The 25,032-nt window shown below is 43.0% G+C and overlaps 1 protein-coding gene across 1 annotated transcript in view; it reads right to left on the bottom strand.

Moving 5' to 3' along the window:
• APBB1IP (amyloid beta precursor protein binding family B member 1 interacting protein) overlaps positions 1-25,032 on the bottom strand; it is a 281,248-nt gene that overhangs the window by 96,820 nt on the left and 159,396 nt on the right. The window contains exons 7-8 of the mRNA XM_029588668.1: positions 24,612-24,771; positions 12,016-12,137 (exon numbers count right to left, since the gene is read on the bottom strand). Of these exons, the coding sequence (XP_029444528.1) occupies positions 12,016-12,137; positions 24,612-24,771 (282 nt within the window). The remainder of the gene's footprint in view (positions 1-12,015; positions 12,138-24,611; positions 24,772-25,032) is intronic.

Here is a 25,032-nt window from a genome sequence, read left to right on the forward strand (position 1 = left end):
CATGCCAGAAACGAGCACTAGTGGCTCCTTTTCTTTCAAGTGCTTGAATTACCCTGTCGTCATCTGGTGCCATCTCCGTGCCTCCTCCCTTTGCCCTTTCTTCTGTGTGGAGAAAGAACTGTGTGAAAGAGAGAATGCCGCCTGGGCTGGGAAGTGAGGTGGGGAGAAGAGGACCTGATGCTGGACCCCTGGGGAAAGGAAAGGGTATTCAGCCTGCCTGCTGTGAGGAGGGAGCTGGAGAGACAAAGAGGATCCCAGGGGGAGGGTAGGTGTGTAAGCAGTGGGAGATGACAAAGTAGTAGGAGGGGAGCAGGAAGGGTTATGTTAATGCTACTAAGCCCTCATCATCATTCTTTTGTTTGTATATTTCAGAGGGAAGTCTTATGTTGGGGACACTGAATCCCCTTCATCAACCATTTGAGTGTGGGGTGGGAGGTCTGTTGGAGCTGCTGAACCCTCATTGTTCTGAGAAAGGGTTGTTATTTGAGGTTCCAAAATGTCTAGACAACAAAAGTAGAAAAATAAAGGGGCCGATGCAATAAAGGCGCGTAGAAAGCGGGCGCTGAACAGTCAGCGCTCGCTCTCTTAACGCATGCATGGTGCCCCAAAGGGGGGCGCCATGCAATATTTAAATTAGGGGATCGCAAGCGACCCTAGCGCCTCCTTCCTAGTGCGACCCGCCACGGCTGCCTGTCTGCCAGTAATGAAAACGGCCGCTGAGTTTATTGGCGGCCATTTTCATTACTGGCAGATGGCCGTTATGAAAACCGATGCCGAGTTTACCGGCGTTGGTTTTCATAACTTGGCGGTCTGCTGTTTTTTTTTTTTAACTTTAAAAAAGAAGTACAGAAAAGCAGTTTTTTCTGCTTTTATGTACTTCTTTTACCTGCGCTCAGCTATTAACACCTGCTCCAGGCAGGCGTTAATATCTGAGTGATAAATGTGCGTCTGAGACGCACATTTATCTTTTTGCATTGGGAGTGAATGAGTATAGGCTCATTCACATACATTTGCATGTGATGAGCGCTATTACATTCACTCTGTGTCCGACGCGGGTTAAATAGGCGCTAATCCCTCTATTGCATTAGGGGGTGAATTAGCGCCTATTTATCCCACGTCCGACTGCTGGTTTAACAGTACGCTTGGCTGAACACACCGTATTGCATCGGCCCCATAGCCTTTTTCTTTTGGTTTAGTGATTAAAAAATGTCTGCTTTGGGAATGTGAATGTGCAGCATCTCTAATATCTTTGATTTTGCATGGTACAGAAGGAAATGCATTTCTGTTTCTATTTCTCCAGTACTGCATGCATGTGTGGCAGCAGATATTGTTCATGTTTTAGGAAGCAGAGGAATGGCACACAGAAAGAAGGTAGTAAATGAGAGTTTAAGAACAACGAGATTCAGTGACCAGCTACAGTGCCTGTTGGCTAGAGTCTCTGAGCTGATAGGGATCTCAAGATTATGCCTCAGACTCTGCAGCATCCACAGCCTTAGCTGTCGTGGGGAGCAGAGGCCTGGGAATTAAACCGGGGTCTTCTGCATGGCAGTGCACAAACTTGCTGCCGAGACACCAGACTGGGCCTTTAACCCCATTTCAATGCAATAAATGACTGCTGCAAGTTCCAGAATGTCACGGAACAATGTGAAAGAAAACCAAGTAGACCTGGCCTGAGGAAGCCGACCTTGCTCCAGAGACAACATGGAATGATACCCTTCTGCAAAAATATTGAAAGGTCCTCCATTTCTTTTTTTTTTTTAATTCTTTATTTTCAATTTTCCAAATAATACCATACAATGTATATTATTTATCAGACAATAACATGGGAGAGATAAAGAAAAAGAAAAAAGGAAAATAAAAAGGCATCTTAAGAATTTCTTAAGAACAGAAAATATTGCTGTTATATAAATGCAATATACAAAAAAAAATCATAACTCTCACCCTTTCTTAACTGTCAACTGGAGGGTATTTAGTTTATCAATCTGGAACATTTACCTAAGAAAATACTAAGTACAAAATGAAAACCCTAGCTCTCCCTAATCCAAATCTTTGTTATTTAACTGGGCACAGGGGAAGATGTCGGCATTCTAGTTTGCTCAAGAAATACTTTCAACTGATCTGGATCAACAAATAAGTATAAATCATTCTGTCTCTTTATCATACATTTGCAAGGAAACTTTAACACAAAAGTATATCCTAATGAGAGGACCTCCTGGCGGTAGGCCAGGAATGCCTTCCTTCTAATTTGTGTTGTAATAGCCAGGTCAGGAAAAATTTTAACAGGATACTTACTGAAGTACATTTTCATAATTACATTTATATCAGATATTGCATAAAAGGACACCAATATAGTACTCCAAGAGATAATATTCTCAGAGGAATCCTCCAAAAAGTTTGAAAGATTACCCTGGAACATTTCCATCCTTTCAGCATTTCGAGATTTCGGAAGAAAATAATAGGCGTTTACTGTAGGAACCTGATCCACTGAAAAACCAAGACTCTCTGACAGAAATTTTTTTAAGGTAATAATAGGATCTTCACCAAGAATCCTAGGAAAATTCAAAAACCTAAGATTAAAACGTTTAGAATTATTCTCTAACATTTCTATACGTCTATGCAGAATTTCTTTATCTTTTACAACTGCAGCTTTAAATTCAAGATTATTCTTTTCCTGTATCTCGAGATGTTTAACTTTATCATTTGTATCCTTTATCTGTTTTTGTATATCAATAAATTCTTGTTGTTTACTTTGGGAAATTAAATCAACTTTCCTCTCAAGAGTTTTAATATTAACTGTCATGCCCGCCATCAATTCCCACAATGTGTCCATAGTCACCGTTGATGGTCAAATTGGGACATCTATTGACTCTGAAACTGGCGGAATAGTTTGTATTTCTGCTTGAAATATTCCTTTTATGCCTCCATTCAAATCTAAGGAGGCAGACGGGTCAATTTCAATTCTCGGGCTTTGCTGACAGGGTTGAGAACCACCTGCCACAGGCTCCAGTTCTTCACAAACAGTTTCAGAGGGGCCTTCCTTCAATCTCTGAAGTGGGGGAAGCCCTATATTGGGACTTAAGGAAGCCTCCTCTGCAGGCACATGAGAGTCTCCCTGCACTCGTGGCACACCAGAGTCTTCAGCTCCTTTATTTAATGGATTAGGGGTGAGCATAAAGTTCATAATTTCCTGCTGGATGGGAGATGGAAGTGAGAGGGTAGGGAAAACTCTAACTTTCCCCTTTCTCTTCGGGGGCATAATGCCCAGCCACAAGCACAGGATCAAACAAACCTTAACTCCACACAGCTAGAGTGATTTTAAATCTAAAACTGATGACCCGGAGATGGGAGAGTTTCAAAGAAGAATTACATAGAGGACTTACTTAGTTCTTTTCAAACAGGGCGAATCACCGGTGAAGCCCGGCAAAGCCTGCTGTGCGCGCGCCCCTTTAGCGCGCGCGGCTTCAGCAGCGCACCGGCTCTGCTGCGCGCCACAGATTGGCCACTTTTATGGCCAGTTCCGGTCCCGCCTCATTGTGCCTCCAGCAGCGCAGGTCCCTCCAGGTGCGTCGGGGTAAGTCTTTCCAGGCTTGATGTTAACAAACTCCTCTCTCTCCCAGCTCGCCATCGGAGAGTGGAGCTCTGGTTGGCCGCTTTTATGGCCAGTTCCGGTCCCACCTCGTTGTGCCTCCGGCAGCACAGGTCCCTCCAGGTGCGTCGGGGTAAGTCTTTCCCGGCTTGATGTTAACAAACTCCTCTCTCTCCCAGCTCGCCCTCCCTCCATTTCTTATAATGTACTGGTATGTTCAAGAAATAGGAATTGATTTCCTCATGCAGTACTGTGATAAATCACTAACATGAAGGAAATACAACTTCTCATCCCTGGCAATAAAAAGAGCAATCCATCTTTCACCACTGTCAAAGTAATGAAAACAAGAAAGGATGACAATAGAATATTGCGCAGAAAGTCCCAGATGAGTTTTCAGATTCATTCTGGGTCTTTGTAACACTGGTTTCTCCCACATTTGTAGCACACATTGAACTGTCCAAAATATTTAAATATTCCAGTGTCCTATTTAATTCAGACAGTGTTGCTCAACGTAAGACCTTAATAACACTGCAGTACATGCCATGGGTGTACTTCAGAGTAAATATCACCATTTATATATTTTGGCCTCTGTTCTGTAAAATTTCAGAGGTAAACAAAAAGAGGTATGCCCAGAAGTACATGTTCATAGGAAAGAGCAGATTTCTCTCACATCAGATTGAACATCTATTTTGCAACATGAAACAAAAAGCCACAGGCAGAAAAATGTCTAGACAGTTGGCCATTTCCATGACTCAGAACGTTTGCAGAACTGAAGCCTATAATCATTCATTCATTCATTCATTCATTCATTCATTCATTCATTCATTTGATTTATATATCTGCACTTATAGACCCATAGTGGGGTACAGTAGGACAAATAAATACAACAGAAAAATAAAACACAACCCACAGATTAAAATATACCTCAACAGTATAATCTCAAGTACCCATACAGCTGCCTAATAACTAGTTAGTGCTCCAGAACTGACGAGCAGTGAGCTAAAGGCTAAAAAAAATAGCCAGGTTTTTTTTACGATTTCCTGAAGTCAAACAAATCAAACATTAAACAAATGACTTTAGAAGTGAATTCCACTCAACAGGGCATCACATGAGAACACTTTCTTCACGTCCTTAGGTGACAGGATCTGCAATAAATTGCCATCAGCCGAGTGAAGAGTCCTATTAGGAACATATCTTCACACCTGATCAATCAAGTACCAAGTTCCCATCTCATTCAAAATCTTAAAAGTCACAGAAATCAGTTTAAACTTAATTCTGCAATGAACAGGAAGCCAATGCAGATTCATCAGGATTGGTGAAATGTGGGTCCTAACACCACAGCAACAAATAAGACAAGCAGTAAAAGCTTCTGTGGCAAATTGACATAAAGAATGTTACAGTAGTCTAACCAACAAACAAGAGCAAACACCACCATAACTAAGTCGGTCATGGATAAATAGGGACACAACTGAAGGATGTAATGGAGCTGCAAACTCCCTGAACAATCTGATCTTCTAAGCCCAATGATGAGTCTAGAATCATGCCCAGACTCTACTTTTGAGCTGATCTGCAATGACATATCATTCACAGCAAGGCTCGGTAACCTAAAGCACTTGACTTACTGGTGCCTGAGTTAAAGCATTTCTGTTTTTTGAGAGTTAAGCCTGAGCCTTTTCTGACAAGACTAATGTACAATTTTAGTAATTCACTTTATTAATTGTTTCCTTTCAATTAATACTCAATGGAGCCACTAACTGGGCTTTGTCCACTTACATAAAATAGCATATATTGAGGTCTTGCAGAAGCAACAACAATGTGTAGACATAAATGTTAAATAGGATACATTCCACTGGTCAGGAAGCAGAGGCACAGTTTCCCACTCTAACCAACTGTTCCCTCTCAATAAGAAATAACTCATACCAATCATAGACATTTATCTATGACACCCAGTTTGGCTCATGATCCATGATCAAGGGTGTCAAAGACTGCTGTAAAGACAAACAAAATTAATAAGGAATTAAGCTCTCATCATAAGATATCGTGAATTCCCAATAGGTGGTTTTCATACTACAATAAGGTTTGAAGCCAGATTGAAAAGAATCAAGAAGATTTTTTATCTTGAATGAAGTTTAATATTTAACTATAGAGTAGACTATGCACTCTGTGACTTTCCCTAAAAAAGGCATGTTAGCCACAGGTTTATAACCATCCAAACTAGTGTTGCGCCCGTCGGTTGCAGACAGCTGTGACCTCTCATGCTCACCTTTTTTTCCCCTGCAATGTCAATCATTGGGAGAATGGTGGCCTCCGCCAACCAATATCAACTTCCCTGGCATCCCCGGGACAGTGTGTGTGCTACCGACTGCCATCTTACTTCCGGCATCACCTAGGTGCGCGCGCAGAGCCTCCTTATGAATACATCATGGCGGGAACCTCAGGGGCGTCCCCTCCCAATGACGTCTACACCCCTAGTGTACTTATACTGACTGGCCCATTGCTAAGACAAGTTAGCAAGGAGTTCTCTCGCTTGTTAAATCGGCTCTAACTTGGATCTTCTGTTCCAGACTCTCCTCCTGGCATTCGGACGCTCTGAGTACCGGCTCCTCGGGGGCTCTTCCACGTCTTGGCTATCTGCTCCTCGGAGGGCCCTCCTGCCTGGGACTTCCTGACTCACTCCTCAGGTATCTCTGCTGGGACTTCCTTGTGCGAGTATATTCTCCAACTTCTATCAACTTTACTGAAGATTCCATGGCGTACCCCGTTCCTCGGGCCACTACCGTTCTTGAGTCTGTCTATGCTATGCTATCTGTACATCAGGATACTACATCATTTACTCAAAGTCTACGGCCTGGTTCCTGTATCACCAACCTCTGCCTCCTTGGCATCTATAGTGCAGCTTCCTCGGCATACCCTGCGCTGCGGGCCACTACCGGATCTGCACTCAGAGGTATTTACATCAGCCTGTAGGAATCCCCGGGTGTACCTCGTGCTGTGGGCCACTACCAGGACCTTCGTATCTACATCATCATCCTGACTACTGTATTTGCTCTAAGACTGTGTTTATTACATTTCCCGCTCCTCGGGTTATGTACTATCTTTTCTCTTTAATAAAGTCTCTCTCACAGCTGTGTCCTATGTTGCTGAGATGACGCCCACCGACGGTGAGGCCTATGGGGCTCCTCCCTATGAGCAGAGACTCCTCTCACCTCGGCCCGGGGTTCACCAATTCATCAAAACCATAACAACTAGATGGATCTAAAGATGGCTTCTTAAGTAAAGGTCTTACTATTGCTAACTTCAGTTGATTAAAAAAAAACCACTCTGCATCAAGAGGAGTTCATAATAACTCATAGAGATTCTAGAAGACCATGCATAAATGACTGAATAAGCAGGGAGGGTATGGGTCCAGTAAGCATGTCGTAACCTTCGACTCAGACAAAATGCTTCCTAAATTAAATGAATTAACTTGGGAAAATGAACATCACCACAGTCCCATTAATATATCCACCAATTCTATGTTCATTGTAAAGCCTGTTGCTAATTTTTTGTTTCCTGTTAACCGATGAGATGTTCCCAACCACCATCAGTATATAAAAGCTGTCAAATAAATAAATAAATAAATAAATAAATAAATATGGAAGTAGACAACAGTGATATTAAAATTCTTTTTTAGCCTGGGCAATTATATGAGCATAAATTATATAATGGCCTAAACAATGGGAATTGGTCACATCATCGTTTAATTTATGCCATTTCCTTTCCAGTTGGCACCCCACTCTTTTAGGGCATGAAGCTCATCAGTGAGCCAATAACTAGATCTGCCCTTAGGAATAAGATGGTACCTAATAGGTGCTAGTGAGTCAAATGCTTTCTTAATTTCAGAAAACCATACCTCAGCCTTCTCCTCAACTGGAACCATAATTATGTTAGAGGAGAAGTCATCCAGTAATAAAATAAAATTACCAGGGATTAAATTTGTCTTGGAATAAAATATATGAAATGTCTTCATTCTCATCTGAAACTCAAAACTAGTCTACAGACTGGCAGTAATCACTGTGATTGGACCAAGATACAGGTTGAAGGGTACAGGTAGATGCAGATGTAGAATAAAATACCAGTCCAACACATACCTCTTATTCAGGCCGATACAGTAAAGTTCACGGGGAGAGCGGGCGAGCGCCCAAAATATTTAAATTAGGGCCCGCAGTAAAAAGAGGCGCTAGGGACACTAGTGTGTCCCTAGCGCCTCTTTTTGGACAGGAGCGGCGGCTGTCAGCGGGTTTGACAGCCGATGCTCAATTTTGCCGGCGTCTGTTCTCGAGCCCGCTGACAGCCACGGGTTTGGAAACCGGACGCTGGAAAAATTGAGCATCCGGTTTTCAACCCGCGAGCTGATTTAAAATTTTTTTTTTTTTTACTTTTTTTACTTTTTGGGACCTCCAACTTAATATCACCATGATATTAAGTCGGAGGGTGCACAGAAAAGCAGTTTTTACTGCTTTTCTGTGCACTTCCCCGGCGCTGGCAGAAATTAACGCCTACCTTTGGGTAGGCGCTAATTTCTTAAAGTAAAATGTGCGGCTTGGCTGCACATTTTACTTACTGTATCGCGCGGGAATGACTAATAGGGCCATCAACATGCATTTGCATGTTGCGGGCGCTATTCGTCTCGGGGGGGGGGGGGGGTAGGTTGGACGTGCGTTTTCGACGCGCTATTACCCCTTACTGAAAAAGCGGGTAAAGCTAGCGCATCGAAAACACGCGTCCAAATGCCGGTTAACAGTGTGCTCCACAGACAAAATCAAAGTACTGAAACACTACTGGTGGCAGTAAATTATTCTCTTTTAAGAAGTATGGATTCTGGTGGGGCCATTATTGCAATTTACTTAGAGATCACTTCTGCTTTTGATTCAGTAAGCCATTCCATTTAACTGCCAGATTGAAAGACTTCAATATTGGTGGTGGTGAACTGCAGTGGTTTGAATCTTACTTATCTGCAAGCCAACAGCAAGTTAAAATAGGTTCCCTCTACTCGGATTAGTTTCCTTTAGAGATGGGAGTTCACCAGGGTTCAATGTTATCATCTGCTCTTTTCAATGTTTATCTTTTACCTTTATGTTTTCTTTTAAAATCGTTGAATGCTTATTTTACAACTTTTACAAAATTTGGCTGCACATATGGGAGCTGATGAAATATGGGCATGCTCAAAACGGGTGCTCATATTGAGGGCCGGTTTTCCTAACGCGCATCCATCCACCTCTCCTGGGCGCGCGATTCAATAGGCAAATGAGCTGCCACATTAAAAAGGAGGCGCTAGGGGGAATTATGCATTCCTAGTACATCCTTGGCAAAGGGTGCCTGGGAGAGGTGACTGTAAGTGCGGATTAGGAAAACGGACGCTCAATACGAGCTTCCATTTTCTCCTGCTACCGGCATATTATACAAGCACAATATACAGATGGCTGCGACCGCTATTACTCACCTCATGTGCTGCTGCCCTCTCTTCCTTGGGTGAACTCGCGGCTGTGGCTAGCCGCTTCCGACGCATGTTGCCCTGTTCCAGGATGCCACATGGCGGCAGGGACGTCGCCGACCGCCATGCATCCTCCGGGCCTTCCTAGGCACATGCGTGCGCTGCTCGGCCCTCCTTTAAGGACATCAGGGCTAGTGATGTCATCCTCCTGATGACATCACTAGCCCTGGACTCTTAAGCACCACCAGAGCCTGGCTCTAATCGACTTGGCAACGAGTTCCTTCATTGCTGATTCCTGCTGCTTTCTCTTTGGACCATGGTTCCTGTATCCTGCACTTCTTGGCGTGAGACACTCATCGGGTACCCGCTCCTCGGGGGCCCACTCCTGTCTCTGGCTATCCGCTCTTCGGAAGGCCCTTCATCTCAGATGCCTTGCCTGCCAGCTTTCCCACTCCTCGGGGGTCACTCCTGGAACTACAATGCCTCTTGGAGACTCAGCATTGGTGTACCCCACTTTGCGGGCCATTGCCTTTCTACTTCAGTGACTGTGCCGCGCTTCCTTGCTCCTTGGGGCAGCGCCCTGTGTTCTTCAGTGACTGTGCCACGATCCCCCGCTCCTCGGGGCAATGCCTTGTGGACTCCAGTGACTGTGCCACGCTTCCGCGTTCCTCGGAGCAGCGCCTTGTGTACTTCAGTGACTGCCGTGCTTCTCCGCTCCTTGGAGCAGCACCTTGTGTACTTCAGTGACTGCACCGCTCGCCCCGCTCCTCGGGGCCGCGTCCTGTTTCACGTCAGAGACTGTGCTTATACTTCCCCGCTCCTCGGGGTAGCGTCAACGTGCATTGCCAGAGACCCCTTGGGCTTCCCTGCTCCTCGGGTAAGAGTACGTCACTTCTCCCGTGCTGACTCACCACGTGGCTCCGCCCCTTGGGGTTGCCCCCTCAGCACTCCTCCATACTCTGCCTTGCATTCCCCGCTCCTCTGGGCCTGCTCTGCACTCCACCACAGTGAGTCCCTACTCTGGCACTTGCATCCACACCCCACATGTATCATCTGCTGCTGCAGACCTCGCCTCCCGACGGTGAGGCCCAGTGAGGCTCCTCCCCGTGGGCGATACCAACTCTTACCTCGGGCCAAGGGCCCACTAACGCACGGATCCTAACATGTGGAATACATTAAGCAAAGAGTTTAAACTAATTAATGATGTTAAACTGTTTATAAAAGAGCTAAAAAGTCTCCTATTCACACAGTGTTTAAATCGAGACAAGTATGAGTTTATTTAATGTTTAAATGACTGTGTTTTTATGTTTCTTTTATTTAATTTTTATTTGTATTTTATAAACGCCTGTCTAATCCATTTAGCATGACTTTGTCACACAGGCAGAATATAAATATTCAAAATAAATAAATAAACATTCTTAATAAAGAAAGAGGAAAAACCACCTTTAAAATACAAAGTTTGTCAAGTCTATAGCTGTTGTAGGGAGGATTTATGGTGTGCTGTGAAACAGCTGCACTGTTTGCATGATGCAGGTGAGAGAGAGAGAGAGAGAGAGAGAGAGAGAGAGAGAGAGAGAGTGAGAGAGAGAGAGAGAGACTGACCTACCATAGTGCTGCCTCCCTAGACAGGTATTTGTATCCCTATGGGAGGCCCACCTAGTAACTCGAGGTGAGGTTTAAGTATTAGTGTAGGGGGTTAGGGGCCACTTTCACATTCAACGTGAGACGTACAAACAGAACAGTGGTCTCTTGTGAAGATTTGATGACCTACGGAGTGAGGAAACTCACCCAAAGATGAGATTTGGGCAATGTTCGCTAGATTGAGACTGCTTGTTGTGGATTTCATTTAAAATACATTCATAAAAGAAGACAACAAATACATTAAACATAAAAACTATTTAAAATACAATCAAAATAACAATGATGACAGATAAACACACTGCGGAGCAAGCCTAATGTCATCCATAAGGTTGCCTAAAAATCTTCACCTTTACTTTCTTTAAGAATCATAGATAGATAATGAGCTTTGTTGTTCCACTCATGGAAGTGGCTAAGGATAATTATCTTCCAAATGAATCCAAAGCTAAGGGACTATTGCTATTGCATATTTATTTAAATAAAAAGTTAAAGTTTTTAAAAAAAAACACAAAACAAAACAAAATTACTCCATGCCTGCATGCCTCCACCGTACATATATGCAAATAGACTATTCCCATTTAACTGATAGGCAAAGTACTCTCATTTTATGAAAGGCCAGAGTCTCATCTATTACTCACTGGTGATATCTACTGGAAGAACTTAGGGTGCACATGCACTGTGCCCTGGGCTCTGGAAGGAGTAGACTGAGTCATGGTCTGGGCTAGGTGGGGGGTTATTAAAATGGAGGGGTGGGGGATGGGTGGGAAACCTGTGTAGTTACAAAGGAACGCTCATGGCCCAGTAGAGATTGACTTAGATGGAGTTGAGCATCCAAAGGTGCAGGAGGAACCTAACAGGCCAAAAATACAATTTTAAAAATGTAGTTTGAGGAAAAAGTCCCGTTTAACGGCTTTCTGATGGACCGTTGCCTTTAGAAGTGCTACATTTTAAAACCAACTCTTGTGCTAGGCATTCCAAAAAGTCCAGCAGTTTTCTGTATTGTTTTTTACGTTCAATGGTGGAGTTTTGTCTTTTCACTCTGTAATACTGTTGTGAAGTTCATTAAATAATGCATGCACTACTTGCTTATATTTAATGTTTGTATTATATAGATACTGTTTTTGGCTGCTAAAGGAAAGTCCCTTTAAAATGGAAGTCAGAAAAAAGAAGTACTGTATATGTTTTTATCTTTTTTTCCTCTCTTTTTCTAATCATAATGATCAATCTCTTATGCCCCCACAGAAAGGAACTTGCAAAAAAAAAAAAAAGCATGAAAGAAAATGAACAAAAGTATTAGTCATAAATGGTATTACTTTACCTGAGGATTTTTAAAAACAGCATATTTTTCTTTTTTTTGCAGAAACAGAATTTTATTTTCACTATCTCTTGTCCAGTCTGATAAAATATCAACAACATTTTCATGGTCCTCAAAGCATCTCTCTGTGGAGACATAATTAATATTGCGAGGCATGAAAGTTGATGAAGTGAACAGAATTATGTTGTTTAAACAAGCTATAAGCCACAAATGAGTGGGTGGTGAAAATGAATATTATTATCAGTCCTGGTTGTGTGAAATGCAAAGCAAAATGTTTGTTTATTATTACTTGATTAATCGCAATTCATTACATTGGTAAAACAAAGTGATGTACAAATAAAATTTTAACAAGCTAACAATTTAAAAAACTAGCAAAAATATGGCATAAAACATATCAAAATAAAACTAATGAAAATGTAACAAAATCATAATACAACAAAACAATTTAAATGAATAAAATAACAAAACATTAAGGCAAATATAAATGAAATACAAAATAAAATCAATAAAATAATGAAGTGCAATAAAAAAGAGCAGAATCTAACACAAAAATAAAAATAAAATAAAATCAAGTAGAATTCAGATGAGGGAAGACTTATGCAAACAGGTAAAACTTCAGTGTCTCCCTGAATTTCAAGAACTCTTTCTCAAGGCAAATATTAAGTGGTAAAGGCCAGGAGCTAAATAAGAAAAACAAATTTCTCCAGATGTCTCCATCTATATGTTTCTAACAAAGGGCAACACTAGAAGCTCTAGCTGCGAAGACCACAGTGGGTGAAAATGTACATAAAGGGAAATTACAGAAGAAAGATAAGAAGGAGTGCCCCAACCCAAGGCTTTGACGATAAGGCATCTTATTTTGAACTGAATACGAAGGGACACTGGGAGCCAGAGAAGCTCAACCAAAAGGGCAGTTCCATGGTCAAACTAAAGTACTTAACCACTAATTGGGAGGTGGATTTAAAGAAATAATAAACCCAATGTATATTTTATGACTAAACATTCACTTGATTAATTAACTTCCTAAAGCAAATATGGTTTACAAGAATTTTATTTTAGAAAGGTTTCACAGATTCTGTACATAGAAGATATTGGCAGGTAAAGACCACTTGGTCCACCCAGACTGCCCATTTGTACCTGCTTCCTGTGCTATCACAGTGCCTACTGTGGAAGCCGGCCTGGCTCTGCCAATAGGTGGCAAAATTCTAGGTGGGGGGAGGGGGGGGGGGATGCAGCAGGCCGGTTGAAGATTTGCTGCCTCCCAGTTCTGCTGAATTTCACTCAGCAGAGAATGGTCTGCTTCCTGCTTCAAGCCCTCCCCCTTCCAGTGCAGAACACAGGAAGGGAAGGGGTGAGGCTGAAAGGGACAGAGCAAAGAAAACCTGCTCTACTCTCTATTCCAGTCCCTCCCCTCCTGTCCAGGAAGAAACTGGAGGAGGAAGGTGAGGCCAGAGCCCGTAGCCAAGAAAAGTCACGCTGCCCTCTAATCCTGTCCTTTCCTCCTGTCATTCAGAGAGTTAAGGGGAGGAGGTGAGCCTGGAGCAGACAGGGCAGAACAAAGAAGGCTGTACCCTACATTTTCTGCTCTGTTGTCTCTTGTCTAGGAAGGGGGAGAAAGGGGTAAAGTGGGGGCAAAGGCACCAAAAGTGCTTAGGGGCGGCAAACCCTAAATCTCCCACTATGTGGAGGAATAGCTTAACGGTTAGAGCAGCAGGCTGTGAGCCAGCGAAACCAGGGTTCATATCCCATGCTACTGCTTGTGACCTTAGGCAAGTCACTTCACCCTCCATTGCTTCAGCTACAAACATAGGCCTGGCTTCATTAAGCCATGATATGGTATTATTGCAAGTTAAACAGCATGTAATGTGTGATAAATGCTGTTTATCGCATGATATTGCCATATCATGGCACTATTGTGCAATATATCAAAAGATTTTCACTGTGTATGGAAATAAGCTGTTTTGCATGCATAAAATTGTCTATGCCTAATGCATGCAAAGCAGCTTATGCATAGGCAATCCAATGCTAATAAAATAACAGGGCTGACATAAAAAAGTCAACCCTGTTATTTTATTGTGTTTGAGGGAGGTGTATATAAATTTTCTAAGGCAGCATTGGGCCACTAACGTGGGTCCTGGATGTTGCTGTGGAAAATTTAAAGGGCCAAGGTGCCCGTTGCACATACCCCTCAAAAGCATAAAAAATCACTCCTGGGGTTGATGTCGACCCCTCCTGCCAACTTCTGAGGTGGCACTGATCCCCCAGGAAAAAAAAAATACATATGGAATATGCATGGCGATAGCCCTTTCCCTCTCCCCTCTTCCCTTCTAAGTCAAAAAATCCCATAGTCAATGGATCGCCCTCAACCCCCTATCCTCCCCACTCCATCCCATCCCAACCCCCTTTCTAAATAATAGAAAGTCACCAGTGTCTAGTAGCCACTCCAACCCCCAAAAAGAGTTTCCTGCTGGTCTAGGGGGAGCAGTACGACCCCCCCCCCCACCCAATCCCCTAATTCCCTGTACCTTGAAAAAGGGTAGCCAGAGCAACCCCTAGCCCCTGGCCAGGTCGGTGCCATTTTGAAAACTAGCGCTGACTTGATCTTGCCCCTGTCAAGTGACAGGGGCTGCTCTCAAGAGGGAAGGAATGGTACTGCAGCATGATTTTTTGCCACAATAAAAATCACACCACGCTACAGCTGTGATAATTTGTCGGGAGGGACCAAATATCGTGGGGACATCCTCCCGTGATAAACTCTCGTGGTTTGATGAATCTCTCCCTTGGATTGTAAGCCCCCCTGGGAATAGGGCAATACCTTCAGTACCTGAATGCAATCTGCTCTGAAGCGCCAAAAGGCGGAATATAAATAAATACATTATCTGTGGTATTCTTCCTCTCTTCCCCTGCTACTACATTCCCTCTGTGTCCATCTCAGGCACGCGTGAATTCAGCCACTCGTTTGGTTCTTACCCCTGTACCTCTGCTGAAAGCTGCTTCCAGAAGTAGGTGAAGGCCATCACTTTGGCAGATTCTTGGCATGTTTGGGACAGATATGGAGGGAACAAAACTGATAAACAGGTAAAAGGCTTGGAGGAAGGAGGAGTTGTTATTGAGTTGCATAAAGAATTTTATGTGTGCTTTGACTTAAATTGGAAGAATCTCTACCTGGCTGACTGGATAGAACATGATCTGCCATCATTTACTATGTTGCTATTCACCACTCTCTCAGTGAAAATGTTTTCCCCCATATTCCTCTTTAAACCGCGCTCCCTTCAGCTTCATTTGATGATCCACTGACCTTGAGCTACTCGTACTGTGGAGAATGTTACCTCCTGGTACCATATTGAAGCCAGCGAGACATTTGAATGTTTGCATTTTAGTTTTCCCTTCTGTCCTTTTTTCTAGAGAATACATTGTTAGCGCGACTGAAAGGCTTGTAATGCAGGCCATGCACCATGCTGGTGGCCCTCCTTTGAATTGCCTTCTCCTTATCAATCCCCTTTTTGTTTCATGTGCTGTTTCTAACAATTAAAAAAACCCCCAACATTTCTTAATTTGTATATAGGTAAAGCATTGCATTTTGTACTCGAAACCATGTTGTGTCACCTTGTTTTAAAGAATCAACCTTATTTAAGACCACTTGGTCATCCCTGTCCCTCCCCAAGACGCAGCTATTAGGGGACCTATTGTGGATTATAACTGGACTTTGATCTTACATTTAGATGTTTACACGCCTGCTGCTTTGAATATGAAAGCTTTTATGACCTTCCATTAAATACTCTACATTGTCTTCAAGACAATAGCTTGTTTGGAGTTTTCCTGCAAATCACCTACTCATTATGTGACACACTGTTCCTTTGGCGCTGTGTTTTAACCCCTGCCTTGTATCAGCAGGACAATAAAGTTTACAAGTGCCAGTCAGAGGCTACGCAGCTCGATCAACTCAGGAGCAGGTTGGTCCAATTGTGCTCCTTTGCCTTGTAAACATATCCACCAACACAAAAGAGAGTTTCAGCATTCCAATAATATAAATTACTTGTTTGTATAATGTACAACTTTTGAAATATCTTCACTGAAATACATTTTACTGCAATATCAAAATTATCCCAAATGGAATTTTAATGAAAGGAACCAGGGTCTTCCAGAAGTCCTTTGGATGCTCCAAATCTACCTGAAAGAACACCTGAGCACAATGGAGAGAAACGAAAATGAAGGAAATTGTTTTCATTTTTCTCTCGGGCAGCTGACTTTTCAAGACAACAGTCGAAAATTCTGTGATGCAGTTCTGCTTATTTTGATTGTCTGTTCCTTGGACCAGCAGGGCTGTTTCATTACCGGATGCACAGATACAAAGGAGAGTGGGAAGTCAAAACAAGACTGGAGCTGTGCAGTGTGGCAACATTTTCTACATGACTATATACAATAGTTTGGTTTGATCAATGTGGCCGCTTCATATCATATTAAAATCAATAAGGCACAATGAGGAACATGTTGTGGTGTGATATCACCACAACTTAGGTATCTTTCACCAACTTAAAAGTACTTATATTCTACAACAAACATCCTGGAGTGCCTTAATGTGGTTATAAAACAACTTGGGGGGGCTAAAACATCTTTTAATAAGTTTTCTTTAAAAAATGAATTTTAATGAATAACAGTTTATGGTAGAAGGATATAGCAGTGCTGAGAGGAACTGCACATTTGAGGAGAAAGGCATACCCCAAAGAAACATGCAGGCCGATACAGTACCTGCTCTTGGATGCGCGTTTTCCCTTACCCCTTATTCAGTAAGGGGAGGAAAATGCGCGTCCAACCTGCGGCACCTAATAGCGCCCTCAACATGCAAATGCATGTTGATGGCCCTATTAGGTATGCCCGCGCGATTCAGAAAGTAAAATGTGCAGCCAAGCCGCACATTTTACTTTCAGAAATTAGCACCGACCCAAAGGTAGGCGCTAATTTCTTCTGGCACCGGGAAAGTGCTCAGAAAAGCAGTTTTTACTGCACCCTCCGACTTAATATCATGGCAATATTAAGTCGGAGGTCCCGAAGAGTAAAAAAAGTTAAAAAAAAATTTGAATTCGGCCCGTGGCTGTCGGGCCGAAAACCGGACGCTCAATTTTGCTGGCGTCCGGTTTCCAAGCCCGTGGCTGTCAGCGGGCTTGAGAACCGACGCTGGCAAAATTGAGCGTCGGCTGTCAAACCCGCTGACAGCCGCCGCTCCGGGCTAAAAGGAGGCGCTATGGACGCGCTAGTGTCCCTAGTGCCTCCTTTTCCCCGTTTCTACCGCACCACCTAATTTGAATACTAAAATGCGCGCACTGGCGAGGGGCCGGTGCACGCGCCGGGAGAGCGGGCATTCGTCCGCTCTCCCGCGGACTTTACTGAATCGGCCTGATGGCAAGCAAATCGAAAGCATTAGCATGAGCCATTTGGAAGTCTGAATGGATCCTGTGGGCGGTGCGGTGTGACGCCTCAGGAGCCAGGCAAGCAGAGAGCTATGGACACGAAGCTGGAGACCCTGGAATTGGAACTGCTGCCATAAAACTAAATAACCCACTAGAATTGTACAAACTATGGGGGTAGAGTGGCTCAGAATTGCTTTTAAAGTCAGCCCTAAAGTTAAGGTCAAGCTGCTGAGTCCTAGGACTGTGTTTTGCTAGTTTCCAACTGAACCCAGGAGGAGTATGTTGTGTGTAAAGCTGGCCTTTATAGAAACATGGAAACAAGGTGGCAGAAAAAGACCATATGGCCCATCTAGTCTGCCCATCCACACAGCTGTTTAGTTCTATAATCCCTGCCACTCCTTCAGAGATCTCCTGAGCTTATCCCATGCTTTTTTAAATTCAGAAACTGTCCTTGTCTCCACCGCCTCCAATGGGAGGATGCTCCATGTGTTCACTACCCTTTATGTAAAGAAATTTTTCTTTAGAGTACTCCTCAATTTACCTCCTTTCATTAGCATTCCCATGATCCCTAGTTCCAGTGTCTCTTTTCCCTTGAAAGTGACCAGCTTCCTATATCATGCATAGAAGAATTTCACTCCCTAGGCTGTATCACTCCCTTGGATTTTCAGTCCAAGTGCATGCCTCTGCATTTTTTTTTTAGCTTTAAATTTTCACTGCCATTCCTGGAGTGCCACAAACAGGTCGGGTTTTCAGGACATCTGCAGTGAATATATATGAGATACAGTATATTTGCATGATATGGAGACAGGACTGGGGTTGCCTACTCCCGCTCTTGACTTTCATGCATGTCTACTTTGTTGAAGGTTTTGGAATCATTCGCAAAAATACAAACTCTTCCCAAAAGCCCTTCCATAATATCACATATGAAAATGTTGTAAAAAGAACAGTCCAAGGACCAATCCCTGTGGCACATCACTAGTAACGCACCTTTCCTTGGCATGAACTCCATTTACCACTACTCTTTGTCACCTCCCACTCAAGCTATATAGTATCCTGTGAATAAAAGCTGCTGTTTCATTTTTAGAACCTGACTTACTGAATGCCTTCCTTTGGCTTGAGCCTGGCTTGAACCTGTTACATAGTACGAGATATTTTTTCCACACCATCTCCCCCACTTATAAATACAATCAGTATAATAAAAAAATAAATAAATTGTGAGACCCTTCTCTATCCCAGCACATAATTTACATTTAAAAATATCAGAATCAATTACTCATTCTCCCATCCTGTTGGTTCTGTGATCTGGGTATGGACAGAAGGAAAAGGACCCATGTCTTGGAGTAGCTGCAAAGTTGCAAAGGGAAGACAGACATCAGGGATGAGGAGGATGAGGGAGGTTAAGAGAGAAATTGCATGTCTGCATGCTGAAATTTATTTATTTATTTATTTGTTTTTAATTTTTATATACCGAAATTCTTGTAGGGACTACAAATCACTCCGGTTTACATAAAACGAAAAACTGCCCAACAGGGAGAGGGGCTTTACATAAAACAGAAGAACCGATGGAACAATATAACTAGATGACAATTAACATATTAAACATAGTGATAAATAAATATTATAGTTTAACATAGTAATAAATAAAAATTATATTATATGATATAATCTATACAGTTTAACTAATTAAAGTAGAATAATGGCATATAAAGAATGCAAAATATATATAATAAAGTAAAGTGAATTTTAGAGCTCAAAGATTGTTGTCCAGTTGCAGTGTCCTGAAAGAAGGACTTGGTGCGGTGTCCATAAATAGAGGATATCTCATATTTAGGAAGTCTTTCCGTTTCAGTTGAATTGAGAGTCAGGGAAGGCTTGTTGGAAAAGAAAAGTCTTCAATCTTTTTTTAAACTCTTGATGATTGGGTTCTATTCTTAGATCAGGGGGGAGCGAGTTCCACTGGTGGGGGCCTGCTGAGGATAGCGCTCGTTTGCTCAATGATGATTTTACTTGCGGGGCATGCAGTGTTCCTCTGTAAGCACTTCTAATTGGTCTAGAAGATGTGTGCGGTTGTAGTTGAGCGCTTAACGTGATGGGAGCTAGATTGTTTATCTCTTTGTGGATGATAGTGAGTACCTTATAGAGTATCCTTTGTTTAATGGGAAGCCAATGTAGGTTACGAAGGATTGGGGTGATGTGATCTTTTCTGTTTGTGCTTGTTAGAATTCTAGCAGCAGAATTCTGTACCATCTGTAATGGTTTGATGGTGTTGGTAGGTAGACCTAGCAGCAGGGAGTTACAATAGTCGAGCTTAGATAATATGATGGATTGTAGTACTAGCCTGAAGTCGGAGAAGTAAAGGAGGGGTTTGAGTTTTTTGAGGACTTGCAGTTTGTAAAAGCAGTCCTTTGTGGTATTGTTTACGAACTTTTTTAGGTTTAGATTATTGTCAAGCCATGCTCCAAGGTCTCTGACGTCAGGTGAGAACATGTTATTTACGTTTTGAGGAGAGAGGCTAGAAAAGATTGTAAGGGGATCCTGAGAGACAATGAGCATTTCGGTTTTATTAGCATTCAATACTAGGTTGAGGCTTGAGAGTAAGTCTTTAATAGGCTGTAGGCATTCGTTCCAGTATGTGATAGTTTTTTGAAGGGATTCTGTAATCGGGAGAAGGATTTGTATGTCGTCTGCATAGAGATAATGGGTAAGTTTGAGGTTTGAGAGTAGGTGGCAGAGAGGGAGAAGGTAGATATTGAAAAGGGTGGGAGAAAGTGAGGATCCTTGCAGGACTCCTTGCTCTGTAAGGATTGGATACGATTCTTTGTTGTTTATCCTTACTTTGTAGAATCTGTTGCTTAGGAAGGAGTGAAACCATCTGAGGGCTGTGCCTTTGATCCCTATATTAGCTAGTTGGTCTATAAGTGTAGTGTGTTTTACCGTATCAAACGCAGCAGAAAGATCAAGAAGAACAAGCAGGTAAGATTGTTTTTTCTCCAGGTTAACTAGGATGGTATCAGTGAGAGATAGTAAGAGAGATTCGGTGTTTAGACGTTTTCGGAAGCCGTATTGAGCTGGGGATAGAATGTTATGATCTTCCAGATATTCTGACAGTTGCTTGTTGACAATTTTTTCCATCAGTTTGGCGATGAGAGGTAAGTTAGCGATATACCAACAAAGTAATTTAAATTACTTTGTTGGTATACTTGAGGACTTATAATATATACTTTTCAGGGTGGCGAATGCCTGGAACAGACATCCTGTGGAGGTTTTAGGAACCGTAACAGTGGCCAAATACAAGACTGCATGAGATGGAGACAGGCAGCAGTGCTGAAGCCTAGCTTTTTTTCTGGCTTTGAGTCACTATAATGTGACATGCATTCTTTTGCAGTGTGAGGTTTTGTCAGGTATATAAACATTCTTCACTGGCTTAATGGTTATTTTGCGCTCAATATGGCGGCGGTGGCGGCTATTGTTTTTGTCTTTTCTGTTTTATTTTTTTTTTGTAGTTTTGGTTTTGTATGTTTTATTTATTAATGTATTTTGTTTACCTGAGCAGTACGTTGGATTCTGTAGGTTACCATTTTTTTGAAAAATAAAAAAGAATTTAGAGGTAGAAGGATGGAGAAGACCAGAGGGCAAATAAGACCTATGAAAGCACATTAGCACATATGGCAGACTGGATGGACCAAGTGGTCCTTTTCTACTGACATTTTATCTGTCTCTAAACAGTCTGTATTAAACTGTAAATGTCATAAGGGCACACAAACTGGCACCTCTAGGAAAAGGCAGTTTCTGTTTATGTCCAGGTCAGTTGCAGTGCCGGCGAGCAAATCACAGCGCACTCCATCAGTCCGCTATGATGCCCCAGTCTTATAACAGCAAACTTCTAACAGAAACTCAGAAAGAGGAGAATGGCACATAACTCTGCAATGCACTATGCTGCTAGTTATGCCAGCACATACTGTATCAGAGGACCCCACAATCATCCATATGAGAAAAACATTCAGCATAAGAGGATCCTACTCAGGCTGTTCCTCTGATGTACTATATAGTATTCAGTGGAGAAAATGTGAAGATGCATGCTATATTGGTGAGATAGGTCAGACATTAAGGGCCAAAGGCAATTCACACACACACAAATAAGATCAAACACTATAAGGAAGACAAAGGCAACACCTCCACGGAAGAGCCATTTTTTGAACCAGACCACTGCATGAATGACCTTATGATCAGAATAATTAAAGGAAAATTAAAAACCATCCAGGAACGCATGATTTTTGAAGTTAAAAGGATCAAACATTTTGGAATGGACAAGAAAGGAATGAACAAAGACCTAGGTTTCTCATCACATTGGGGCAGATTTTAAAAGCCCTATGGGCGCCGGGCCTATTTTCAAAAGGCCCGGCGACGCGCATAAATCCCCCGGATGCGCGTATGTCCCAGGGCTTTTCTGAATGGGTGGGCAGGGGGCGGAATGGGCGGGACGGGGAAGGGCAGACGGTCCGGGGGCATGGTGGGGCGGTCTGGGAGGCGTGGCCAAGGACTCAGGGGGATCACACGCTGGCACTCGGCCAGCGCGCGCAGGTTATGCCTGCAAGTTACGCCTGCCTAAACAAAGATACAGGGGGGGGGGTTTCTTGAGGGCTGGGGGCAGGACAGGGAGGGGAAGGGAGGGGAAAGTGGGGGGGGGGGACGGGGAAAGCCAGTGGAGCTTCCTGAGGGTTCAGCGCACCCCCTTGCGCGCACCTACCCCTGATTTTATAATATGCACGCGGCTGCGCGCGCATATTATAAAATCGGGCATACATTTGTGTGCGCCGGGTTGCGTGCATAAATGTATGCCCGCACATATTTTTTAAAATCTGCCCCATTATGTCCATCACTTTTTGATCACAAATCCAACACTCCTCAAAAGCTAATAAAGAAATGTATTAAATTAGTCCAATAGAAAGGTATCACCTTGTTTAGATTCTGTTTTTATTTGACCTTTCTTTCTGTCCAGTCTTATAAACTAAGTGGACACATTACATAGCAATTCAGCCTGAGGGACTTTCTGAAGCAAAGCATGTCCGTTTGTACTAAACAATCTGGGATTTCAGGTCAGCTCTTTTTTAGGGGGGGAGGGGTTGCGCGGATACTCACAGGGTTATTTTTCTTTCTGACATGAGCTACAGTCGGATCCAGCCCTCTGGGAGAATGTTAAAGCACACTGCCTAAAAACAGGGGAGGGCTGTTAGAAAAGACGTCTCGTAAACAAGTTTTGAAGGGCAGTTCCCAAAGCCTTTGCTTTCTTCTGAGGACTGGTCAAGGTGAACGGCAGACTGCTTACCTGAACTTACTGGAATATGCACTGCAGTGGAAACCATCATTTGGTTCCAATAGCATAGACACTGATTTGCAAACACTAAAGGTCTCACAGAGTGCAAAGCATAAACATGAAAACTCTTCCCCTTTATTTTAGGTTCTTTAGGTATTTAGCTAATTTACAAAAAACTTGTTTGACCAAGCGGATTGCATGCATATTTATTTATTTATTTGTTTGGATGCTCTTCTATTCCGCAACTTCCAAGCGGATTGTTCAGCTTGGATTACAAATGTTATTCACAGTCACATTATGAAACAACAGACAGATGAAACAAAAAAAAAAAAAATTACCTAACTAAGTAAAACAGTATCTAAAAATCTTCACAATTCAAATTATATAAAACAATAAAAGCTGGCCATATGCTTGGTTAAAAAGAACAGCTTTCAAATGTTTTCTAAAATCTAAATATCAACCTCCGCTCTTAATTGGCAAGGAAAGCATTCCACATTGTCAGCCCTAAAAAGAAAAAGCTCTGGCTTGTGTCTCACATAGACGGTAATCCCGAAATGAGAGAATGAATAATTGATTCTGTCCCACGGAGTGCAATAGCCATGACGGTGTATACCCCTCTAAGACTAGATATAGTTGCACTGGAGAAGGTACAGAGAAAGGCAACCAAGATGATAAAGGGGATGAAACAGCTCCCCTATGAGGAAAGACTAAAGAGGTTAGGGCTGTTCAGCTTGGAGAAGAGACAGCTGAGGGGGCATATGATAGAGGTCTTTCAAATCATGAGAGGTCTAGAACGGGTAGATGTGAATTGGTTATTTACTCTTTCGGATAATAGAAAGACTAGGGGGCACTCCATGAAGTTAGCATGTGGCACATTTAAAACTAATCGGAGAAAGTTCTTCTTCACTCAACGCACAATTAAACTCTGGAATTTGTTGCCAGAGGATGTGGTTAGTGCAGTTAGTATAGCGGTGTTTAAAAAAGGATTGGATAAGTTCTTAGAGGAGAAGTCCATTACCTGCTATTAATCAAGTTGACTTAGGGGTAGATTTTCAAAGGGTTACGCGCGTAAGATACGAGTGTAACCCCTGAAAACCTACCCCTGCGCAAGCCAAGCCTATTTTGCATAGGCTCGGCGGCGCGTGCAAGCCCCGGGACACGCGTATGATCCGGGGCTTCGAAAAGGGGAGGACCAGGGCATGGCTGGGGGCGTGGTGGCAGTTCGGGGCGGTCCGGGGCCGGGGCCAAGTGCTCCAGCACAGCGGCCTGTGCCGGGGCTCTGGCAGGCGTAACTTGACGAAATAAGGTAGGGGTGGGGGATTTAGGTGGGGCTGGGGGGTGGGTTAGATAGGGGAAGGGAGAGAAAGGTGGTGGTGGGGGGGGGGAGAACAAAAAAAAAGTTCCCTCCAAGGCCACTCCGATTTTGGAGCGGCCTTGGAGGGAACGGGAAAGCCATCGGGCCTTCCCTAGGGCTCAGCGCGTGCAAGGTGCACAAGTGTGCACCCCCTTGTGCATGTCGACCCTGAATTTTATAACGTGCGCGTGGTAGTGTGCACATGTTATAAAATTGGGTGTACATTTGTGCGTGCCGGGTGGCGCGCACAAATGTACCCCACACACGTAACTTTTAAAATCAGCCCCTTAGGGAATAACCACTGCTATTACTGTCATCAGTAGCATGGGATCTACTTAGTGTCTGGGTACTTTCCAGGTACTTGTTGCCTGGATTGGCCACTGTTGGAAACAGGATGCTGGGTTTGATGGACCCTTGGTCTGACCCAGCATGGCAATTTCTTATGTTCTTATGTTCTTAGGTAACTCTACAGTAACTTGCTTCTGTGAATTAACTGTAATGAATTCTTCCTAATGCAACTTACCAATTTGTAGTTCTTGGTATACTTCGTATAAACACCAGTCCACGCTGCAGTCACAATGGGTTTTCTCAAAGAGATTGTCTAGGACATCTCGTACTGTCTGGCGTTCATCCACCATCAGTGTTTTCGAGCTGCTGTCATCCATAAGCACCTTGATAACAAGCTGCATCCAGTAGAGGCATCATGCAAGAAACAATATAAATTAGCTGTTAATAAAATAAGAGCTACAGCACAGCAAATTTACGTACACAAGGACATTGCTGAAAACCACCAAACAGCAGAAATCAGCATGCAGGGACCAAAGAATGTACATTCAGGAGTGAATCAGAATTCATGGGTCTGCATAATTGTCTGGTTTGATGTTATCCTTGCACTCAGATTGTCTGAGCATTGTTTTTCAGTACACTGATGTTTTATTTAAATC

The sequence above is a fragment of the Rhinatrema bivittatum genome, chromosome 2, assembly GCF_901001135.1.
Source record: "Rhinatrema bivittatum chromosome 2, aRhiBiv1.1, whole genome shotgun sequence".
Lineage (NCBI taxonomy): Eukaryota > Metazoa > Chordata > Amphibia > Gymnophiona > Rhinatrematidae > Rhinatrema > Rhinatrema bivittatum.